Source organism: Lissotriton vulgaris, chromosome 4_1, assembly GCF_964263255.1.
Source record: "Lissotriton vulgaris chromosome 4_1, aLisVul1.2, whole genome shotgun sequence".
NCBI lineage: Eukaryota > Metazoa > Chordata > Amphibia > Caudata > Salamandridae > Lissotriton > Lissotriton vulgaris.
The window spans coordinates 1,941,168,164-1,941,182,073 of NC_141691.1; the positions used below are offsets into that span (position 1 = coordinate 1,941,168,164).

Genomic DNA, 13,910 nt, shown 5'->3' on the forward strand with positions numbered 1-13,910 from the left:
TCCCCATTCATTCCTATGGGCCAAAAGGCCCATAGGAATAAATGGGGAGTATTCCTTATTTGCGATTAGCAATTTGCTAATCGCAAATGAGATAGCGATTTGAAGGGTGCCAGGGGTGTCCAAAGGACACCCTGTAGCACCCCTTAAATGCACATTTGAACAGGTGTTGCGCACACACATGTCCAAAGGACATGTGTGTGTGTAACATGCAAAAGAAAAAAATGCACTAAAGTGCTTTTTACTCTTTTTTCGCAATTTACCACCAAGTCAGACTTGGTGGTAAATTGCGACCAAATATTGCGATTTCGCAATTTCCAATTGGTTGATGAATAGCATTTAAGGAATCTCAAATAGAGATTCCTTAAATGTTATTCCTTGCAAAATAGCGAAATCGCTATTACCGATTTTTGCATTTGGGATGATGAATCCCAAATGCAAAAATCGCACTCGCAAAGGGCCAGATTCTCAGAATCTGGCCCTTTGCGAGCGCAATTCAGCTTGATGAATCAGGCTGTATGTCTATGGATGCTTTAGGGTGGCGGTGAGATAGTTTCTTGATGGCCACAAATTTGACACACTAATCCCACCTTGGAGTATCCACTTTTGCTCCTGGGGCTTGATTTACCAACATGACAAAGTATGTGTAAGAATATCATTTTCCTAGTGTAAAACCACATTTTGTGAGCCACAATCGTTGATTGATGATGGTAAAAGAAATGCCACTGGCTTGTCAAAATTAAACCTATATGGAAACCTGTTTTACGGTGTCCATGTTTATTTTAGGCAGGTATGACTGCAGTCAGATGATGGAGCACCCAGTCTAGAAATAAATCTGGTGAAAGAATGATTTCTTCACCAGGAAGCTTTCTTGTTTGCTTCAAGCAAAAATGTGATACTTAATCTAAAACTAAAAGGTAAGACATAGATTTGCCAAATAATGGACAATAACATAACGCACATAGTATATTTGACAGATATCAAATCTTGACTGAAATTTTAATATTCTACTTCTGTGTAGCCTAGGACATTCCTGCCATTTTAAAGATAGGCACTCAGAGATATGATCTTTAAATAACTATCCCAAATGTAAATGTCATGAGTAAATAAAATAAAGACATCACTAGTCATATCTAACAACCAGGCCACCAGCTATTGCTCCCAGGGAGTCAGAGAATATGCAAGTGAGTTTCTGAGTCCAGTCCCCATGCTTGCCTTGAAGCAAATGTGCATTTGACAGGTCATCACTGATATAGTTTATCTTCTGACAGCAATGCATTGGAATTTGAAACAATCACAAGGACTTTCCCCACATAATTATGCTGATGATTAATGTCCGAACCTGTCTCCTTTCTTGCATGTCTTACTAACTATGCAGCCAGTATCAGTACAGAGTTTGAAACAATTTAGAGATTTAGAAATGTACGCAATTTCTTACTGTTCAAAATACAAATCCAAAGGGAACAACTTTGCGGTCTATATATCTTGGCTACACATTTCTTCTACTTCAACTTCTTCATCAGCTGAAGGCCCTTTATTCAATCCTTTCGAGTGGTTTGCACTCTTTTGTTGTAATCCTAGCGTCCTTAGTTGTTGTTAAAATATACTTGATAGGATTATTAACCAAGGATGTGTCTCAAATGACCAAGAAAAAGATTTCATAAGTTAGACTGGCACAACATTGTATGGTCCATGATTAAATCAGTAAAGTTTCACAAGATTGCATTTTAATTGTCCATACTTTGATTTAACAATAGGTACTTACAGGTGGCCCAGGATCACCTGGAGATCCCATAAAGCCAGGAATACCAGTGTGGCCCTGCACAAAAGCAAATATGAAAGTTACAGGTAACATTTCAATAAAAACATTCTAGAGAAATTGGCCTAAAGATTTTTGTGTAATAAATCAATTAGAGTCGTACCAAGTTTGTTCACATGTCTCAACAAGTGTTCATTCACTCATTTAGTACAATTGGGAGCCACCTTGCTACATACACCTTTATTAGCAACATAAATAATCCAATTATCAGTAAAATCAGAAAGCCATAAATGCTGCTGACCTTGTTGGGCAGTAAAAGAAAATATGAGAACTTTGGAAAGCGTATTAAATGCAAGCAGAAAAGAATTAGAGAGCAAAACAAAAGTAAAGTGTTGAAGGAAAACATTATTTGAATTGAATAGCTGAACAAAAGAATAGAGTAGGAGGGGAAAAGGTAAATCAGCAAGAAATTGGCACTAATATTAGGAAGTAAGATGAAATCACAAGTATATTTTTACATCTCAGATGAGCATGATAGTTTCTTACTTCTCAAGAGACTACCCATTCATTGATGTATGGGGAGATTAATATCACTGCTAATAGCATTCTTTAACTACCAATATGCCACGGAAACGAGCAAAGAGAGCACTCTGGCAATTACATCCGGCTACCTATCACCAGGCAAGCTCAAAACCAACTCCTTCACATGCTCTCCTTACTCAACCATGAAAATAAACTTTCCCAAACATCAAAATGCCTACCCACATCTTGGCCAAAAAGTGCAGATCTTAAAAGTGAACAGCTGAGGCATTGCCGACCTGCTGCCATACACAAGGTGCGACTTCAAAGAACAGTTTACATGCATGTGATCATGTTGTTTCGGACAGATAAGGTGTTCACTCTGCAGGTTCTTCATCGGTACACTTTCCCAGTCACATTCTGTGAGTCCATAAAACCTTTCACATGCTGTCCCAGACAAGGCTGGTACCCCTTATGCCACATTTTGGCAGAATAGCTAGTAAGTAGCAGCAGCACTGGGTGCACAAATACTGCTCCCCACCCCACCTGCTTCACTTTCCAGAAATTAAGAGCATATTAGGCAATAGAAGATCTCCAGACTTAGAGGGGAGACAGTCGATGATGATTCTGCCGTGGGATCGAAAGATCCATCATAACCAACATTTCTTCTCAATGGATACCACTTTATCAGCAGATTTGTATCTTTTAGATGTTACTCAGAAATGACTAAGGACTTTAGATGGAGGACCCCAGTAAGCCGAAGGAGGCCTAGTTACCAATTTTGTTTCGAGCGACTGATACTTTAGATACAGCTTTAGCCCTGGCATACCTTTCAAGGCAATATGCTATGAAACTGCATGGAGAGAGGTCCATGCACCCTGAAAGACATTGAGTCCTCTGGCCATAGTTAATGCCACCAGACATGCAGACTTCAGAGACAAGACCTGTACAACACAACAGTGGAGCCATCAATTGAGCCAATTCTGAAACAGGAAAATGCTGATGAAACAGCGATAATGGGCTTGATAATACGCCCTTGTTAATTCCCATAGAAGCCCATGTTCTGACGTTAACATGGGCTTCTATGGGAATTAACAAGGGTGTATTATCAAGCCCATTATCGCTGTTTTATCTGCAGTTTCCGGCCAATAAAACGGCGATAATTTTAACACCGGTGCTTGATAATATACCCCCTAATTTCCCCGTGTCTAAAAAAATTAATGTGTCCATCTGTAACACAACCGGTGCTCATGTAAAGCTCTCTGATACAGTCGGTTAGAGTTTGCACTATATAAAACTCAAAAAAGGGAAATCATGCTAGACAGTCACTTTGAGTAATCCCACTGGTTATAGGACGCTGTGTCTATTCTTGTACATGTACTCATAGGTAGCTATTTAATTATTTACGGTGTTTTATGTATATTCTCGTCAAATCTTAACAATGAAATGATATAAAATTGATAAATCCACACTGTAAAACAAATGTATCCAGTTTAGTGACATCATCTATAACGTGCTTCTGCAAAACTCCTCTATCACATGCACGCGCTTTACCATGATGGTCACGTGACTTTGAGATTTCCAGACATTTACCTTTTCTCCTTTTTGACCAGTTTCACCATCATTTCCACGATCTCCTTTTATCCCCTAAAAATGTACATAAGAAAAGTTTGTATCAGCCAATGCTGGTCACAAAGAGTCAAAAACAAGAACATTAAGGTATTTCTCTAAATTGCTGCTTGCATATTGAACAAGTGCTGTGTGGTGTTCCTGGTACGCGGAAGCTCAAGAGGTGGTGACACATGGAGTGCTAATGCAATGTCTCATGTTGTAAAATGCAGGTCCGTGAGTGTTCTTTGTGAATTGGAATCTAATGTCAATGAGCAGATTGGGATATAAGAACAGCCTACTGGTTCTTCACCTGGTGGGGTGTGTAATATTCATTGTAGATTTACCAATGGATCTTAACATTTTAAAACTTTTTTGTACAAATGAACTATTGCAATGTGCAGGCAAGGTTTGTGCACAATGCTGTGGGGTAACTTTAATTAATGAATCACAAGGACATACTGCTCTTTCTTTCAGTGTTGCTGTTAAATAATCAATTTCATTTAGTGAAAAGAAGTACTCCGCATCCTTGAATTTCAGTCATAGGTACAGAACATTTCCTTCTAAGTACCTGGATTCATAGAACTCATTCGGGGTCGTGATGCATATAAAGATGTCCCACCATTGCTATGTAGTAAAACTGTACAATGTGCACTATGCTATGCTGGCACACAACCTGCTACCAATCAAGGAAATCCGGGAGCCACAATGTTGACAAACAGACATTTATTCATGAACATTACCTAGCGGTGGTGCCAGGTTCCAAACTGATAACACAAACCTCCATAAGGAAAATAAACATACAATGCGGAACCTTACAGAGTTCCACACATTATTAAAGGTAAAACACATCTCTGTCTATTAATTCATTTTACCTGGATCGCCACAATGTAAGGAAAGGAGCACCAAAACCACTTTTTACAAGAGAACAAAGCTCACAGATGTAGGAAGCTGGCTCTGGATATACTATACCAAAGTGAGGTATAGTGTGAACAGAGTCCAGTGGAACCCAAAGGGTATGCAGAGGTAAAGTAGATAGCACCTCACTTTCTATTTGTGGTGGTGTGGTCGAGCAGTAAGGCTTTATCAGAGGACAGTGTTAAGCATTTGTTGTACACACTCGGTCAGCAAATTAATTCACACTCTCAAAGACTGAACTTCAGACCAATTGTTTTTGTATAAACATATTCTTTTAGTTATTGTATTTCCTAGACCATGCAAGCCTGGCACAGGCAAGTGATAAATACTTTGCAGTAAATATACAGTTGTAGTACAGCTTGGATTGTAAATGCAAATGTACTTTCATTTGATTACAGCAGTGTTACTGATAATGCTTTTCAGAATGTAGTACATATACTTTGTACAGGAGATTTAGTAGAATATCATGTAAATTGCATTTCAGATTACTTTTCTTACATAGTGCAGTATACCCTGATACTGCACTGGGACATTTCCTGTAAACAGGTAAGTAAAAGGGTTTTGGTTATTTAGTTACGGTTTTAAAGGATTCCTTAGACTTTCCAACTCCACACATAGAAACTTTTCATAGAAATATTATCCTATGGAGGAAAATAGTGTTATCTGTTAACAGGTAAGGACTTTGTTGTGGGAGTTAGTATTCTGGGGTTAAATTCAGGGATCTCCTAGGGTCAAGGATGCACTCTTGTTAAACACTCAGCGGCACTTGGGCGGCCGGGTGCAGAGTGCTGAGGCCCAAAGTTATCCAATGGGGGATATGTGGCCTCCAGTTGGTGGCTGCTGTCGAACAGGCCACTGGGTAGTGGGATCAAAGCTCCTCGACTTAAGCTAAAGGCAAATGGGGGTTCAGGCCAGCACAAAAGATACACCATCAGCGGCACTGGGGAAGCCGGGTGCTGAGTGCTGTTTTAGTGTTGTGTGCCCTGTAGCTTTCAATGGGGAGTCTCCGGTTTGCGAACATACTGCAGGTTCTGGGACAAAGGTCTTCTGGAAGCGACCACCACTTGGGGAGGTAAGTTAGGATGCTGAGGGTTGATTAGGTACCGTCAGTTGGGACACCCAAGGCCATGGGGCGTGGGGTGCAGAGGGGCCTTTTAAGGTCGGATCTTCTTATCAGCTCCTGGTCGCGGTTGGGTGGACCTTCCGGTTTGAGGCTGAAGGCATCGGCTGGAGGCTTGAGGCAGGTCAGGGATCACTGGACCTCGGGTCAGGATCGCCGGGGAGACCTCCTCTTGGTATTGGGCCACTCGAACTCGGGCTGTGGGAGCCGGGTGCAGAGTAGGGCAGACTGGCAGATCCATGCGAAGCTGGAGTCTGTTGTTGAACAAATCCGGTGTTCACGATAGACAGAGTCTTTGGGATTGAAGGCAGGCAGGTTCTCCGGGTTACTAGAGGTTGCTGGCTGTAGGACACAACAGGATTTTGCTGGTGCAGGTGCAGGTTTGAGGTGGGGACAGGGCGGTAGGATTGGGGCCAATTGAGTGGGCGTCCTCCTCTTGTTAGCTTCGGCACAGCTGTTTCGGTCCTTATTCTTCTTTTCTTTTTCTGCTTTCTTGTCTGAGGAAGCAAGGTTCAGGGGTGCCCCTAAATACTAGATTTAGGAGTGTTACAGGTATATAAAGGGTTTGTGGCCAATGGGTCCCTTTCCCGGGGTGGGTACACCCCCTATTATTCCACCCCCCAGTGGGAGGGGTGCATAAGCCTTTCCCTGGTTGGCTGGGTCCCCCCATCTGCAAGATGGTGGGGATTGAGATTTGTGCTTCACCTCATCTCTCCCACCTGAGGGGTGGAGTTGGCAGAGGTGAGCACACCTCTCTTCCTCATTTGTTTTACCTGCCGGTTCTCCTGCCCAAAGTGGGGTCAGAACCAGTGGGGACCAATTGCTGAAAGTAGCAAGTGGCCTGGGGAATCTCACAAATGCAGCAACCCTATCCTGGGGAGGAGGCTTGGCACCTCGTCCCAGGCTGTGCATTGCTTCAGGCCCCGAGAGCAGCACACTCTTGACCCAGGGGTCCAGAAACATGTCTGGTGGTGGCAGCTAAAAGCAGCCACTCAGCCTGGTCACTAGCGGTAGGTTGTTTTTCAGGGGCATCTCTAAGATGCCCTCTGTGTGCATTTTTGATTAAATCAATTGATAAGAAGTTTTATACCAAATTTCTCACTTTTCATTGTAACTATTATGTGGAGTTCGTAATGACAACCTCCCAGCACCACATACTCTTAATGGCAGCACTGCACTTATAATATCTATGAATGGACCTATACACTGTAGTGGTACAGGCTCATGCACCTGTACCCTCACCACTGGTATAGGGCACCCAGCTGGAAGGGTGACTGATCTATGCCAGGGCAGTGGGTTGTAGGCATGGCACACAAGGATCCAGTGGAAAAGTGAGCAAGGGACCCATGTCTGGCCATACCCTGCCAACTTGGGGAGAACAAGCAAAACCAAAGGGGATGATGGACGGAGTGTTGAACATTGCAAGCACTCACCCCAGTCAACTGATCTGGGTTTAATCCATCATCATTCTTTAGCTCACTCCGCCACCCCAGTTCAGACATGGCCATATGCAAATCGGTCTGACCCTGTGCCTTATGGGAACAGTCCAGCCCGAACTGCCAAGCCATGTCTTCCCTGGACCGGAAACAAGCATCCTGGGACCGGTTTCTGGCTAATCAGACGTCATCAGCCAGGCTATCTTGAATCCAGTGGCAAAGTGAGCAAGGGGCCCACGTCGGGCATACCCTGCCAACTTGGGGCAAACAAGCCTGTCTCTCCACATTATTGGTCACATACTTTGTCTGGCTCTCTGCATTATCCTGCCATCATGGCAAACAGTTTGTAACATATGTTGCAGTAAGGCCAGAACATAACTATCTCTGTCTTAAATCCTTTCCTTAACAGAGAGCCCTACTTCTCTTAAGGTGCTCAACTGCTGCATCCACTCTTTCCTCTAATTCACATCATCACACCCTCATATAAAAGGGTGGTTGGACCAGATTGTGTCAAACTGGCATTTTAGGTTTGTTTATGTGTAGGAATGGACACCTTCCTGTACATAAACAAACCTCCCCGCTTGCAAACACCCTTGCACTCTGGTGAAAGGGTGCCTGCGTTGGCACTAAGTTGTGAAAAGTAGCGCCATCTCAGGGGGAAAAAGCAAGGCTGCACCATGTCCTTGTGAATATGGCGCAGCCTTGCTTTTCCAAAGTGGTGGAGAGAGGGGTTAAGCCAAGAAGGCTAACGCCTCTCTCCGCCACTTCCTTGTGAATATCCCCCTCTATGTCTTCATAACGCACAACAACAGTAAAACTGGATGATCTCAGAGGCAGGGTAATCTAACAGTTAGTCCTAACAGTCAATATTGGGTTGAAATATGTTACAGTTCTTCACACAGTAGCCTGTCTCTCTAATGGTGCATGCCTTGCTACCCCTATAAATGGTTTTTTTTCTACAATCTGTGCTTTGATATGGTACAGTTTTTCACATGGTAACCTGTCTCTCCCACATGCCTGCTTTCTTTGTCCTATAAGTGGGTTTGTGTAACCATTAGTTGTGTTGTATCTTGCAGACCCCCTGGGCTCCAGTTGGCACCAGTTTGTTGTGAAGGAAATCTGCAGCCACAATAATGTAGCAAGGACATTTACTCAATAACCTAGCCCTATAGTGGTACACCACAGGCTGGCCAGCTTACTAAAGGATGCCTCAGAACTCCTGAAGGAAAATACACATAGGAAGTGACACCTCACAAAGTTCCTCCTATCCTTAAAGATAGAACACAGCTGCACAAGTTGGTTTCAACAAGGGTGACTCCTTAGTTAGAACTGCGTGGCATATCTGATACCAAAGCACTGGGAAGATATCATCTGATGATGCATTTTGTGTTGACTTTGTCTTGCCTCCATCATTTTAGTTAGGGTTCACTTGAGGGATGTCTGAAGCGGTGTATCGACATGTATTGTGCCCTGGTACATTAAAGTAAGTTAAGGCATGAGGATGCCATGAAAACTACAGACGCCGACATCTCGTCTGCATCAAAGAGACATTAAGATAAGGAGTTCACTAAAACTCTATGACAATTTCAGTACTTAATTTGGACCTTAGCTCATTTACAGAAAGAATGTATTTCTGCTCTCAAGTTATCTGATAATACTTCTGATAACCCCAGCATTAGCTCCTTCTTGCAGAAACTTTAATCCACCCTAGGTAATGCTATTCATTCAAAGCAGCGTTGGCCAGTACTGGAACCACCTTTAGGCACCATCAGGTTCTCTCTCAGGTCTCAGAGACTGCTACTGTTTCATATGACAATACTTTACCATTTTATGGATGTATTTCTTACTCTAGGCAAGAAATACTACTATGGCATTGGAAATGTGCTTATTCTTTATTTTACTGGGAATACTTTATCTGTAATTTGTCAATAACAGTGTCTAGAAATTATTTGGCATTATTTTTCGAAATTCCTCACCTGAACATTTCATTATTTATTTTATTTAATTGTGTTTTACTTGATCTTGCACACAATTACTTCTTTTAAGATACAAGACTTGAGGTTGGTCAAGATACCAAACTGCTGTTCGAAGGAGGTATTCAGCTAGACTTTTTTACTGGCATCTACCAAAACGAGTTGAACAGGTATTGTGGATATTTAGGTAAAGAATATTGCACAATACCTCTCCACCATTTACAAGGGCTGCGCTTTACGTGCACTAGATGATACACGCAAACTGGGCACACATCTTGGCTGATCATCTGGTTCCAGTTGGAAGAACCTGGGTTTAAATCCAGCTCAATCTGTTTATGTTATTTCTAGATTCAGTTGCCTTTGTCATTCTGTTGCTATGATGCTGATGCGCTTCCATATCCACTGGGTTTTCAGGATGACTGAAATAGGCTGAACCAATGGAGCTGCCTCTTGCTCTAGATGAATAGAGTTTCAATGGGGAAGAATTCATTATTTTCCTCTAGTAGAATGGTACCATATTGCTAGCATTGAAGAGTTAGAAGGGTTTGTATAAGTTCTCTAAAACCTTTGTCTAGAAACGGATATGGTTCTATCACTGAATGTTGAGAGGGCACTATAAAGCAACCTGAGAAGTAAAATGACCAGATTCTTCAGGCAGCTGAATGTGTCAATCCCGCAGGGCCGGCTTTAGTGCTGGTGGTGCCTGGTGCCACAGTCTTTATTGGCTCCCTCCAATGACCTTCTTCTCCATGGATTACATCCGTACCAGCCTCCAGCAGTGCCCCTAACCTCTCTATAGACGCTTTCTCACATGTATTTCATTCCTTCATACTAATGTAGGGTCTCAGAGCACTTTATATCACACACACATTATACAGAGATAATGAGTTTATACAAGTGTGTAAATCAATCTATAGGAAATGTTACATAAAACAATTAGAATGACAAGGCATAGAAGTCACATGCCATCCGTAGTAGGAGGCAGTATATCTTACAGGTGTTTTTTTCGGGAGAAGCACAAACTCAAGATTTAAAACTTAACACAGTGAATGGAGTTAACCAACTTTACTAATACGAATGTATTTATACCCAAAATAAACTTTTTAGCAACACTGGGATAACGGAAGATTGAGGTTTCCGTGAGAATCGTAATGACGTTTTGGGCTTGATCGGATACGGATGAGTTTGGTATCTACGAACCGCAAATGACGAGTTTAGTAGGTGCACGTGTTTTCGCTACACTACTTGGAAGGGTTCGTCTTATTTACGGGTTTCCTCATCCGAACCCTCGGGTTCCATTTTAGATACGGCATCCATTTTGTTTCTTGCCCTCACGTAGCCGGTGAACAAACAATGTCCGCCTGATGACCCTGGGATTCCCAAGCTCTTGCGGAAGATGTAAATTCCTTTGAGTGTGCCTTTATGACGAGGGGAATGACACGGCAAAGGCAGATGGCTCCGCTCGAGGCTCATCTTGCCGTGCCGGTCTATTGTTTCAGCCTTGCATGCGCTAGGCTCGAATCCTTTGATCCTGTGATCACCCTTCCGATATTGCCCCCACACTCTTTTCAATCTGTTGTCTGTCTTTGTTTTCCTTGCACCTGTTTCTGTCCCTTCTCTTCGCTCGTTTACAACCAGAATGGAATGTGCCTAATGGTGGGATAGCGTGCTTTTACAGTTGGGAACTGGCAATGTTACTGTAATTATGTTCCGGGCTTCTGAAAACATGAATGCGACCCTTTTGAAGTTTACTGTGGGAACTGAGTTGTAACCTTTTCTTCGTATGTTGTGCAATGGCGAAAATGTGTATAAAAGGAGCGATCCACTTTTGCAATTCGAAGCAGACTCTCTGAACATACACTCTGTTGTACTTCTAGCGATTTCTGTGTCCCTGCAGTAAATAAACGCTGATCTTGGACGCCGAAGGAAATGTCCCGTGTCTCTGTAATTTGTACGCCGGAACAGGTATCCCCACGAAGGTTTCAGGTGTTATGCCCTGGCACAGCTGGGCCTTAATTTAGCCCAGTCCTTCAGTTGGCGCCCAACGTGGGGCGACATCATGTGGTACCAGTCCAAAGCCTGACGATCATGAGGAAATTCGTGTGAAATCTCAGAGGGAAGGTGCACCCCGCTTCATCGATCCTGTTGTCGAAATAAGTGGTCCGAAGATTTTTCCCGCGAAGATTCCCGCTTCCTGACGGCTGCGACGGACTGATGCCCTGACTGTCGACCTGTTTTGGCGCCTGGCGTAGTCCTTTGTACGGCGAGACGATAGACGGGCCTTCCTGGTGACGCCATTGATCTTTCAATTAAGTATTTGTGGGTCGCTCCCAGTCCTTAGGTTAATTCTTTGGTTCCTTTTTTGGGACATTTGCTTCGTACTTTGAAACTTGGTTGTTGTTGTTGAAACTTGGTTGGTTGCATGGTTCCGTTGCATTTGTGGTCCTTAGTTGTTGGTTCTCTCTTTTGGGTTTTTCTTTGACAATTGCAATTGCCAACAACCGAGGGTCTCGTATTTTTTGCGAGGATATCGTAATTCGATAACCCTTGAAGTTTGAAACTCGGTTAGTGTGCACGAGGCCTGGCCGTAGTATTTTGTTTGGTGTCCTTAAGTGTTGCAACACGGATTCCCGGTTTAAGGACTCGTGTCCGATACCTCCAGTTGGAACTCCGATTTGTGAGCTCTATAGTCGACATGGAGTAGGCCCCATTGTCTATAATGAATTCTGGATCCGTTATACAAGAAAGGATGGTGTCCTTAGTTGGCCACCCCATGGTAGCTTTGAGACTGAGATTTTAGATAATCTTGAAGCAAAATTGTTTAAAAAGAAAGCTAGGCCAGCAATGTTTGATTCCTTTCGGTTATGGCGCAAAGAGGCCAGACAGAAAGAAATCAAGCAGATTAAGAAAAATAAGAAAGAAGGTATTATTTCAATGATGCAAGGTGCAGAACAGCATCAGCGAGACAAGGCAGAGAAGGAAAAGGAAGTTTCTATCAGACAGCATAGCATGGCGGTGGATAAATGTTATCCGGTTTTACCGTCGAGTTCTGAAAAGAAGGAAAAAGCATCGAAAGAGGATCCTTTGTTATCTTATTTACTAAAATCACCACCCCCTTATGTACAGGGTACTATAGCTCCTATAGTTCCTCCTGTTCTTCCGCCCGTTGTTCCGGCGGCTGCTGGTCAGCCCGTAGTTGGTCCTGTTCCTCCGAATCCCCTTGTTCCTCAAGTGGGCCCTGCTCCTTTACCACCTCTTCTTCCTACTGCTCCTACGTTTAATCCTAATATTGTTGCTCCTGTTCTTCTTTCTTCTTCTCCTTCTGTTCGTAATCGTATACCTACTTCTGTTGCTACTCTCTATTCTCCACTTCTCGGATCGTTATTTGAATCCGATGTCTCTGAAACTCCCCAGAGACGAAGTCAAATCCCTGGTGGAAGGGAGACTGCGACGCTAGTGACTACGGCGCGTAGGTGGATTAGACACCCTGCCAAGTACACTTTGTGCATAGTTTTCGATACATGCTCTCAGTTTAATGAGCCCACACAGAGATTCGTGTTGGAGGAGATGTGCAAATCATTGAGAGAAGAGTGGGATAATGATGAGTTAGATATCGTACCGCCCGATTTGACTGAACTTCAGGGTCAGTTTTCGAACGGTATGATTATAGGTGGAGATGTACGGCGTGCATTAGAGCGTTTGTTAGCTTTTAGGTCCAAAGTGCCTTCTCGAGTGTCGTTTGATGACGACTTCGATGATCCGAAAGTGAAATCTGGTCAGTATCCTATGCGAGAGGTTCCCCCAGTGTGGATGCCAGGTGATGCTGCTGCTAATCCTGCAATTTTGCCACACTTCCAGAGAGTTTGGATACACCTCCCATGGAAGCGATCAGAAGTCTTGCAGGTGAAACAATCTTTGCCAGACCCCCGGAGGAATCCAGCAGGTTATTATAAGGAGTTATCCCAACTCGTGGATGCTTCTATTATGAACCTTGCTGATATCGACACGCTGTTTGGTAATGTTGTACCGCAACCAGTTTGGGCAAAAATTCGTCAAGAGAATCATGCAGCCGAGTTAGGTGGTGATTGGGCTGCACTTGTAGCGGCTGATGGACGGCAAGTTGGTGGGGCTAAGCCTGAACAGTTAATTACGGATCTGCCCCAAAGAATCATTACGCTCATGAAAACACTTATGCCAGCGATGAGGGTGAACTGGGATAAATTGTCTGCTTGCAAACAAAAGAGAGACGAGAGTGTCTCCGATTTCTTTACTAGGTTTGAGGAGGCATTTATCGATCATAGTGGTCAGGATATGAGCACTGAGGGAGGTCAGCGATTGTTTGTCGATAAGTTCGTGCTCAATCTGTTGCCTGAGTTATGCAACAAATTGAAAAATTCTGAAAGTGCTTGGGCTGTCTCAACAACGGCTCAAATATTAGAAACGGCTCAATATTATGAGAATAGGGAAAAAGAAGAGAATGATCGTGCAGATAAGAAAACGAAGGAGCTAAAAACTAAGGTATTGTTGCAGCAAGCGTATCCTCCACGCTCGAATCAGAATGACTCGCAACAGCAGCATGT

At 43.3% G+C, this 13,910-nt stretch overlaps 1 protein-coding gene across 1 annotated transcript in view; it reads right to left on the bottom strand.

Annotated features, from left to right (window-relative positions):
• COL22A1 (collagen type XXII alpha 1 chain) overlaps positions 1–13,910 on the bottom strand; it is a 994,625-nt gene that overhangs the window by 75,493 nt on the left and 905,222 nt on the right. Inside the window, exons 48-49 of the mRNA XM_086966258.1 lie at positions 3,869–3,922; positions 1,763–1,816 (exon numbers count right to left, since the gene is read on the bottom strand). Of these exons, the coding sequence (XP_086822384.1) occupies positions 1,763–1,816; positions 3,869–3,922 (108 nt within the window). The remainder of the gene's footprint in view (positions 1–1,762; positions 1,817–3,868; positions 3,923–13,910) is intronic.